Here is a 10,302-nt window from a genome sequence, read left to right on the forward strand (position 1 = left end):
GACTGATGTGTTTTTGTTGAGCTTTTTACCGTAAAGGAATTCATCCAAGAAGCTGACCGGAAGAATGGAAGCCATTTGGTCGTGCGCCAAAGGAGGAGCATGATAACTTGAGTTTGTGGAGACGTCATAGAGTTTCACTCTAAAAAAAACAAAGCGGTGAAGTGTTTTCTAAAGACGTCTGACCGACTAGACGGTGAAATTGACTGGATATTAGCCATTTGTAATATGTTCAAGTTCCAGTTAAGCTGTTACTCACTCTAGTTGATGATATCACCTGTCTGCTGTCTGTTCATGACAGCCACTTGCTATGTTGTGCCTGATGAGCTGGACTTGTTCTATAGGGCCAAGCTATTGTACCATATTAATGAAAAGGGAAACCCTACCAGTTCAACCACTTGTGTGTCACATCAACCATAGGGAAATTAAAATCTCTGTTGCACTTAAGTCACCAGCATTTCCCTTTACGACAGCTCACCTTGGTGAAGGTAACCTTTGTGTGTGGTCGTCACAGTCTAATTTGCTTGCTTGAGTCATGACCCCTGGTCAAATTCTGCCATTATTACAGGAAATGAGAATGTTCATCATGGAGCAGACGATACTGTTGTATGATTAGTCAAGCTATTCTACCTGCCGACTCATCATTTAACGTCAGAGGGGAATGAGTCCTGCATTGCCACCTTGTGGAATATTCCTTTGGTGTTGAAGTTGAGGTGAGTGCCAAGCCCAAGGGGCCCTGCTGTGGGAAAAAAGCTTGTCAAAGATAATACGGAAACTGAAGGTCTTTTGACTAGAATTCTGCGTTTTATTAATAACAAGTAGTTAACAAGCATACATGAATGCCAAGTAAAACAGTCACATAAAGCATAACACTGCATCGTCCAACAGACATGCTGTTTTTACTCCCTGCTTTAAAACAAAATCTGTAAAGACTTACCAAAGTCAATACAATTCTCTTACTTGAAAATATCTAAATGAATAAATGAATTGATATGGAAATGTCGTGAAAAAACAACCAAGCAACAAAATGCAAAAAAAAAAAAAAAAAAAAAAAAGTCCAGTTTGCATTTTTGGTGGTGTCAGTTTGTTTCTGGGGATATCCTTTCTTACTTCTACAAGACATCCATTGAGGGACAAATATTGGCTTTCTCAAAGCCGAGTCCTCTGATTGGCAGGGAGCTCATCCTGGTCGAGTCCCCACAAGAAGGTTCGGAGACGTGTTACCTCCTTTTGGAGCTCAGGGCTAGGGATTGGCTGGGAGAGGTCGAGGCGTGGAGTCTCATTGGGTAGAATTAAAGGAGGATGGTCCAGGAAGCTCTCGAAAATGTCTGGAAGGTCAGTAAAGAAATTAGACAATTGACAGATAATTTGATTATTTTACTGCCTTAATTACATGGTTGAATTTCTACACTTCTTAGTTTATATTATTACTATTATTTTTTGAATGCATTACCTCCACACAGCTCCGTGCCTGATGGTGGGGACCAGGATGCAGGTGAGGCTCTGGTTGGACCCAGTTTGTAATGGGTGAGCAGGTGGTGCAACTGACCTGGGCTTAACAAGACATGGTCATCCAGTAGGCTGGTCCAGGATGACTGGGAGGTACAAGAGGTTAATATAGAGACTAAAATTACAGTTAATGTTCTAGGTCTTAGGGCTGAGAAAGGACGCCGCTCATGTAGATTGTGTTACCTGGATAAGTCGAGTCTTGGGGATACACAGGAAGTTCACTGTGATAGAAAGCTTCTTCATAAACTCAGAAGCTATATCTCCTAATCCCGCACCCTGCAGCCAGTCCAGAACCAGGTCCAAGTTTGTACGGATCTGGACTGCTCTGGACCATGAAAACAGCCCATCTAAAGGGGGAAAACAGAAAGGAGAAATACATTTATTTAAAAAAATAAATAATCTGTTAGCATCTACTTAAATCTCACAAGATCGGAGAAACGCGACTTTAAAGCAAGACTATCTTTAACTTTTGAAAGGGGAAAAAACTTAAACTTCCTTTTATAAATTAAAAGTTAAATTCGTAAATAATAAATTATATTTGCTCAGTTCATTACACTCTTATTACAGCCTTATATGGTCTGGTTTTACCAGTAGGCTATCTTATTGTTAGCTACTGTAAGAAACAAGATATTGCTGTATAACTGGCATTACTGACTTCATGACTCTTCTCTACTTGTCCTTTTGTTATATGTCTTTATTGTCACGCTTAAACCTGTGTGGCCCTCTCACCTCTCTCCAGCAAAGTGTTGAGCAGTGAGGTGTTGGTGAAGAAGAAGAGGTAGCCAAAGGTTTGGGAGGTTAGCGGCGGGGACAGACACGCCTCCCGCGACATTATCAGTGAACAGCGGTACACTTCCACCAGTGCGGCGACTTTGGGCGGTAAGGCTGACACATCATCCACCTCTCCTTCGCCTTCTCTTTTCTCTTCTCCTTCCGTTCCCTGTGCTCCATCCTTCTCCTTCTCGCTGGAGAACGGGTTGGACTCCAGGAGAGCCGGAAGGAGTGAGTAAAGGGTCTGTGTGGACGGAAAAGACGGAAACTTGATCTAATATGTTGGAAAAACTATTAAACAAAAAAGGTGATTTGGACAGAATAGGTTGGGATCGTTTAAGATGGTAGAGGATAAAGAGGAAGATGGAGAGAATTTTCTGACACACTAGCATGACAATGGGATGACAATGTCAGTTTGTCCATCTTTTTGGACCAAGCAGAAATATTTTGACAAGAGTTAAACACAAATCTTGTCGTTTATCACCAAATATCTGCAAGACTAATTACATCAGCTATAAGTGCTTTATAGCAAGTGTTGGCGAGCTAACCTGCTAAGCTATTAAAGCTAAGACGGTGAACACAGCAAATATTAAACCTTCTGAACATTAGTGTGTTAGCATTGTCACTGTTAGCATGTTGGCCTATTGTGTAGCTGTAGTAGACCATATAAAGCTGTAGACATGTAGGCACGTCCCAAACTAATACTAATTCTAAGCAGGATGTTAATAGGCTAGTAGCAGTATCATGTTTACAGTGGCAAAATGAAGTATTCTTAAAAACGTACAGTTTTATTAAGTTTGTTGATTTTCTTTGTATACTTACTTCTAAAACAGTATGTAGTTGTTGTATATGTTTTTGATTGGATTTCCGACACAGGTTTTGTTTTTATACTGTACCTTGGTGAGGTGATATACACACTGTTGGAATGTATGCATAATGACATCATCCAGCTGCGCCAGAGCTTCTGAGCAGGTGTCCATGTCAGCCGTCAGAAGTGGATCCCCCAGGGCTTTAAAGAAATTACAATTTAGATGAGTTTGTGTCTGCTGTAACTTTACCAAAGTTCTATTATATCTCATTAAAATGTCACAGCCTCTAAAGATTCATTTCTACCAAACCTATCATTTCTGTCACTCTCACCTTCAAACTCCCACTCTTTCTCCATGGCTTCAACTTTAACCTGGAAGAAGTTAAGGAGCTCTGTGGCATTTGACATCCAAAACATCAGGGGTCGAAGGTCTGATGACAGCTTCTGGACATTTGGCGTGGTTATCTCACCTTCTTGTTCTGTGGAACTGGAGACATTTATGTAATGCCAAAGTTATTTGAGTCGTAAAATGATAGTGAACATTCTCCTGTCTGCGTCTTGTTTGTGCTTCAAAGAGTAAAATGGTAAGTAAAAATAGACAGAGTTATTATTACTCAACTGTATTTCTGCCATTTCCTTCAACATCACCGTGCTACAATGCTGTCATCATACGATAAAAATGTACCAAAGACATAACAGCACAAGCACAAAAGTATCATGAATCACTCAGGAGATCTCCAAACAGAGGAAACATGACGTAGAGCAAAAATTTCTCTTACTTTTGCGTGGGGTGCTTATCCCCAAATTCCTTAATGTTATCCTGTGGAGAGAGTTGGAGACAGAAGAGAGGAGAGACATCTTGGCTCAGTGTGGGGGTGGAGGAGGGGGAACAGAGTCTGGCCCTGCAGCCAGGACAATTACAGCACATTTTCCAGCAGGAGGGCAGTGACATCAGCTCATCCTCGCTCCTGTTCACAACGTAGCAGGCCACAATGAAGGGCATATGTCTGTCTGCTGGTTTTTCTGTCTGACTGAATGTGGTAATCTCAATCTCAACACCTTCTCAAGCTTGTTTAAGTGTGGTCATGGCCATATTGTCATCCAATGCTATAAAACGTTTAAAAAAGGATCATGGTCCAGTTGTTACAAGCCTCTGAGATATTTTAGTATTTAACTCAACATACCATAACATCTAGTGCATTTACATGTTGCTGTTGTTTATAAGCCATGGTGTAGGACAACTCCTATTGACTTTTTAACTTTTAATTAATTGTTTTGACAGCAATCACATGGATTGCCATACAATGGTTGACTTCTCGGCCAACAGGGCATCCCACATGTCATTTTTAATTTTTATATATCTGACTGTTCCGTTGATTTTATTTTACTTACCCAGACAATTTCTTTAATTAGATTGGCTGACTTGAGTAAAATCTGCGGTGTGAGAGCGGGGTCCAGGTGTTTGGAGGCATGATCTATCATGATTGACAGGAGATAAGCAGGAGCTAAAGGCCCGCCCCCAGAGTCTGGAGATGAATTTTTGGAGATTATCTCCTGACAGAAGAGAAGTGAGCAACAAACACAAGTTAAGGCCATTTTTCTATGATACAAGAAAACATTGTTAGTTACTTAGAGCTTATAGCTTCTTTGTTTTTCTGTCTTACCTGTAAGAGGTAATCTGTGTGACGGGGATGGAACTTCAGAAGTGCCTCCGTAGAACCCAGATATTGCCTAAGTGCTTCCTGTCTGTCCACCAAACCTGAGGGGCAGCAGGCAGTGGAGGCATCAGCCTGCCATGGGAGGGTCAATGCCAGTGGTGGTGCTGGAGTCACTCGAGGGTCGCGGTACAGGAAAAGGAAGTGGTTCCCCAGACCGATCACATCCCCAGGCTTTAGGACTGTCTCTCTGTAAAGGGCGACTCCGTTGTGTGTGACTGCACCTCCTCTGAAGGGCCGCATCAGAGCTATAATTAAGTAAAAACAGATATAGGTAAACGCAAACACAGCAAGTGCACAATGAATCTTAGTATGATATGACTTAGTGACTGTTAAAGCACCTTGTCCCGTGGGCGTGTCGGGCACAGCTGAGTCTCTCCTGACCAATAAATGGCGGGCCAAGAGGTCAGGAGCCGAGAGGAACGTGTCCACCTTCATAGGCCTCTTCCCCTTCCTTTCCCTTTCTCTGTCCTTCTCTCTCTCCCTCATCGTGGGCTTTCTTCCAAACATATGCATATGTCCCATCATGATGTACAAAACAAAGTCCTAAACAAAACACACAGTGAGGAGCAGAAGAAAGTCAGGGAGGTCTGTTATCTTTTAAGTGCTATGGTTTACATCCATCTTGCATCTTAGAGATGTTAAGTTGAACAGAAGGCAGCTGATAAGAAATGAAGTGTGTCACAGTTTGCTACAATGAAGACCTGTGTGAGGTCATTGTGCGAGATGGAGTGATGTACACAGAGGGGTTTTGTGCTTTCCTTGGATAAATTGTTGAGGCATTGTGCTGCTCTGGGGCTGTTTTGTGCAGGATGCTGAATGGGAGAGGCTTGTAGAGGGATGGAAACCCTGATGGTATGTGGCGATTACAGACATGCAGGTATGAGGTCATGTACAGGGTGTGTATGCACATGCAGTTTTGCACAGATCCTCCACAACAATCCTGTTAGTTTGAATATGTGCACATCAGTGTGTACGCACCTTGTAAACCATGTACATTTCCTTGTGTGTTTGTGTCTGTGTGGCTCCGTTTACATAGTGTACATGTCTGTGGGTGTTGTTTGTGTGTGTGTGTGATATAAATCTGTCAGCTTGTCTTGCCTTGCTTTGATCGTAACCCTGCAGCAACAGGAAGTAGGGCCGGTCTGTGGGTGGAAGGATCAAACTTTGTGACATCACTTCCAGGTCACAGTTGGAGTAATCGTTCCCGTCCTCTGCTGGCTGGTTTGTCCACCCAACCTTTGCTTCGGCTCTTGAAGCTCTTATCTGAAGAAAAAAAAACAGGGTTAAGCCATGACGGTTAGAACCCCAGATGCACGATTCATTTTGTTTTCTCCTTACCAAATTGTCTTTCTTTACCTCCCCGGGCAGTGGGTGGATCATGCTCACAATGTTCTTCCGGTCCTGCACCCCTCCGTTGTTGTTAGGCCGGTTGCCAGGGCCGCGTTGGTCTTTAGTGACGTGGTTTCCTTGGCGACGCCGCAGACTAAGGTTCATGTCACTGATGCTCCTCCTCAGCTCTGTGTTCCTTCCACGGTGACCGCGTTCACTCTCCTCTATTCCACCCCCGGATGAGATCCTGCTCCGACGCCAGCGCACACCTGTTGAGCACAAAAACAGAGGGCAGGTCAGTGTAACCCCTGCGCCATATATATTTTCACATACCTACATTTGGAGTCTTATGGATACCTTGATAGTTCTCCCCCTCCCTCTCGCGCTCCTTCTCCCTCTCACTCTCTTCCCTCTCATAGTCCTCCTTTCTCTGGATTTCAAAGCGCCGCTCAAATCCTTCCTTAGGCCGCCACATGTCCACTAACAACAGGGGACATTCCCAGGAGGCAACGCTTCTCCGACACTCTGTCTCCCATTTGATAGCTCCATCTGGCTGCTGGATGGGCTTTCCAATGACATCACACAACAGGAAGTCCTCTGGGCTGTATTTCTGGAGAACTAGAAGGTAATGGAGGAAGGGAGGAAAGGGGGGGGGGGGTGATTATTTTTCCATAACACTGCGGTTTATGTTTATATTAGCTCATTCCCAATTGGTAAAAGAAAGAAAATTTGAGCAAACAATTCCCAGTAATGGGTCGCAGCAGAGGACCGAATGAGAGAAAGTTTCCCTCTCTCGTACCTGCGTCATCCGTCTCCTCCCTCTCTCTCTCAGTGTACCGAGTGATGACCTGAGAGATGAGCTGCCTGGCTGTGGAGTGGATGTTGGCCAGGAGAGAGCGGTAGTTGGCCCCGCTGGAGAGGGCATCCCCGTAGATCTTGATCAGGCCAGGGGCAGAGGAGGAGGCAGGGGGCAGGTAGTGGTGGGAGGAGGGGGCGGCCGAATGAGCCCAAAGCTCTCTCTCCCTCTCCCCCACCGCTCGGTCCCGGTCACTGTTGGAGCGTCCCCGCAGGAAGAGGTGGGAAAGGCGCTTGGTGCGGGACTGGGCCCCGGCAGGCCTCGGCCTGAGGAAGGCCGGGGAGGGAGACGGGGACGGGGCAGGGGAAGCCAGCGAGGGGGTGGAGTTAGAAAGGGAAGAGGAAGGAGCAGAGGGGGCCTCGTGGAGGGAGGTTGCGTCAGAGCTGGTGGTCGACCTGGGAACACCATGAGAGAGGGGAAGACAGATGGAGGAGAGAGGAAGGAGAAAGGAAGGGACCAGTCAGCTGTGAATTATGACTGACCAAACACAGACAAACAACAAGGACTAAAATAAAACAAGGGAAGGTTACCGGGGTTGAAAGGATACTAATGACAGTGGAAGTGAAATAAGATAGTATCAAAACATAAAGTGTTCATTCAACAATATTTATCAGGCGCTAAATTCTGGCTAACGATAACTGGCATGAAAGCCATATAACCTGAGGCCACTAATACATGACAAAGGGGGCAAAACAGCAGAGAAAAAAGGTGAGTTTAAAAGGAACTTCAGACTAACTTGACAGAGATAGCGCTGGGCCAGCGACCCCCTAGCTTGGCAAAGTGTTTCCTGGGCGAGTTGATCCACAAACCCACTGGGAAATGGAGCTTTCTGAAGCGAGGACTGCCAGACCCCTCCATCTAACAAAGGCAGAGAGAAAGAAATGCCAATATTGAAAGACAAATGTTTCTGTTAATTAAGAAAAAAAATGCTGTATGTCAAGTTTCTGTAAATGTTATGTTTAATTCTTCCTCCATGATGTATTAAGAGATGTGTGTCAGCGATGCCAGGATTGAAACAATATAACAATGGCATTATGTCACCTTCAAAAACTATCAACAGGATACCTACAGCAGGTTGTCAACATGTTGAAAGCAAACAGAAATAAATGAACACAAAACTCCCCAATCAGCCCCTGTAAATCATAGCATGAATTTCCCATCCTCAAACAGGAAGCATCTTTTGTGGGACTCAGGTCCAGCTGTCGCAGTGACTGGGAAATACCCACTCCAAAGGTCACTGCCTGTGCATTTCTCAGTGTTACTTGTTTGTACATTTCCATCAAAGTTAAGCGTCACGTTTGCTTTTTACCTCACTAACAGATGAAACTTGTCCAGGATTAAACAAAATCATTGCACTCCTCTGGAAAACTACCATCGTTTTGAAGAATCATTTCTGAAAAGACTGCAAAACCTGTGTGTTTTATAAATACGCATCCTGTCTTAGATGTTGTGGTGGAATACTTTGAAAACCATCAACTCTAAATGGTACAGAAAGACAATTCAAATGCTTTTAACTTACCCACAGTTGCTTCTGATCCTTCTATAGTGTATTATGATGATTCTTCGACACCAAAATGCAAGTGCGCAGCTCCAAGTAATCTAATAGCCTTTTATGTTTCTTTTTCCCCACGACGAAATTCCATTTTCCAAAAGGCCTAAACCTGCCATACCTCTAAATACACATCTCTACTTCTTAAGATCCATTAGTTAAATGTTTTCCTTGGCTAAAATATATCCTTCTTTTAACTGGACAAGATCTGCTCCCTCTCTGCCTCTCGGCCTCTCTGGGTCTATAGATAGAGAAACAGGCCCATTGTTCAAAGTGACAGAATTTCCTTCCTCTGCAGTGGACAACACCTATATCCTGACTGAGTGAGAGAGAAAGCGAGGTAGAGACAGGGTTAGAGCGAGAGAAAATACACATACATTTGAATCTTTAAGACCTTGTTGGGAATAGTATACTGTATTGTACACATCAAAGCTATCGGATATCTATCTTTATGTACGCATTGATTAAACACAAATGTTGTCTCAATGTTCCATTACAATAAAGCTCAAAAACATCTAACAGGATCTCAAAGCCACCACACATTTTTAAGAATGTGGCCTTTTAAATCTGTGACTGTGTTCTGATTTTGTCAGAGCAAATATAGCATCACAAAACACACAGAGAGCCCAGTTTAACATTTATTTATTTTTTGCTGGAAAGAGGACGAAGGAAACACACACGGTGAGACAGGAAGCTAGAGAGAGCGACAGAGACACCTGTGATCTTTGACCTTATCTTCGGCAGGAAAACAGTGTTGGGAGGAGAAAGGAGACTGTCATTGTGTCTCAGTTCTGGATCCTCGGAAATCTTCCTTTCTTGACCAAATTGGTCATAAAGGGTCAAACATCAATAACCCTTGTCCAATTTCAAAGGCTCCTCTAGTGTTTCGAAGTGTGCGTTTTCACTGAGGGAGAAAAGAACAGACAAATGGCTGACATGTGCAGTAAGTAACTGTAACATTAGCTTAATGATTAGCATCATATTTACACAACAAATAAGGTCTAAATGTAATTCTTACTCTTTGTCAATCTTATATATGAGCAAAACCTTGAAACCATAATAAACTTTAAAGAATATGTGAAATTAGCCATCTCTCCAGCCTGTCAATGCTGCTTCTAAAACCACAGACATCTTGAGATTTTAGTAGATCCATCAAACTGCTTCGGGGAGAAATATCACAAAAGCAACACAATTTCAGTCACAACATGGATGATGCTCAACCAAACCTCATCCGAGAGAGTTTTGGATGTTGCTCTTCTTTCTCTCTAGTTGGTCTTAAACCTCACATATTATACACTTTTCTGGCAATATTATATGGTCTTAGAGGTCCCTAATACGTTTTTATTTAGTTGTTTGCTGAAAAAACCGTTCAGATCATTTATTGTAGTATGCCTATATACCCTGATGTTCAGCTAATCTCACGATGGCCTATTTTTGAAACCGAGCTGCAGCTCCCCTCGTAAATATACAATCTATGAGCTTCCCCCGCCCCTCTCTGGAAGCGACGGGTCCATAGCCTGTAGTAGTAGCCTGTCCACAGTGCCTGTACTGAATGTTAGCACGGAAGCTAACGGCTAGAAATATCACGAAAATCAGTGAAAAAATTAGCTTCAAAGTTAGACTTAAACTCTATTACCTTCCTATGCTTTGTCTGGCTAAAACGAGACATTTTCAGACTGCTGTGGAGAATATAAAGAGCTTGTTATGGGAAAAATATCAATGCTTTTCCCGAAGCTAGCTCGGAAGCTAACGGCTAAAATATCAC

The 10,302-nt window shown here is 43.4% G+C and overlaps 1 protein-coding gene across 2 annotated transcripts; it reads right to left on the bottom strand.

Moving 5' to 3' along the window:
• Positions 1–907: 907 nt before the first annotated feature.
• On the bottom strand, positions 908–8,728 carry rasip1 (Ras interacting protein 1). 2 transcript variants are annotated; one of them, XM_080039712.1, is made up of 16 exons: positions 8,508–8,728; positions 7,725–7,846; positions 6,932–7,383; positions 6,490–6,750; positions 6,160–6,401; positions 5,902–6,066; positions 5,142–5,346; positions 4,750–5,048; positions 4,478–4,639; positions 3,865–3,905; positions 3,418–3,572; positions 3,174–3,286; positions 2,236–2,521; positions 1,690–1,853; positions 1,451–1,592; positions 908–1,325 (listed from the first exon to the last, which is right to left on the bottom strand). In XM_080039712.1, the coding sequence occupies exons 2-16, from the start codon at positions 7,844–7,846 to the stop codon at positions 1,147–1,149; spliced, it is 2,988 nt and encodes a 995-aa protein (XP_079895838.1). In that variant the 5' UTR covers positions 8,508–8,728; the 3' UTR covers positions 908–1,146. The 2 variants fall into 2 exon arrangements, with proteins under 2 accessions (XP_079895838.1, XP_079895837.1); XM_080039711.1 differs by having other exon boundaries at positions 6,142–6,401.
• Between the last annotated feature and the right edge of the window lie 1,574 nt (positions 8,729–10,302).

This window comes from Ammodytes marinus (genome assembly GCF_949987685.1).
Source record: "Ammodytes marinus genome assembly, chromosome: 13".
NCBI lineage: Eukaryota > Metazoa > Chordata > Actinopteri > Uranoscopiformes > Ammodytidae > Ammodytes > Ammodytes marinus.

Excerpts from the sequence above, each read along its gene's own strand:
- rasip1 (XM_080039711.1), bottom strand. The coding sequence starts at position 7,846 with ATGGAGGGGTCTGGCAGTCCTCGCTTCAGAAAGCTCCATTTCCCAGTG. Across the intron at positions 4,640-4,749 it reads ACACAGATTACCTCTTACAG|GAGATAATCTCCAAAAATTC; the intron begins GTAAGACAGAAA and ends CTCTTCTGTCAG. Across the intron at positions 3,287-3,417 it reads GAAAGAGTGGGAGTTTGAAG|CCCTGGGGGATCCACTTCTG; the intron begins GTGAGAGTGACA and ends ATTTCTTTAAAG.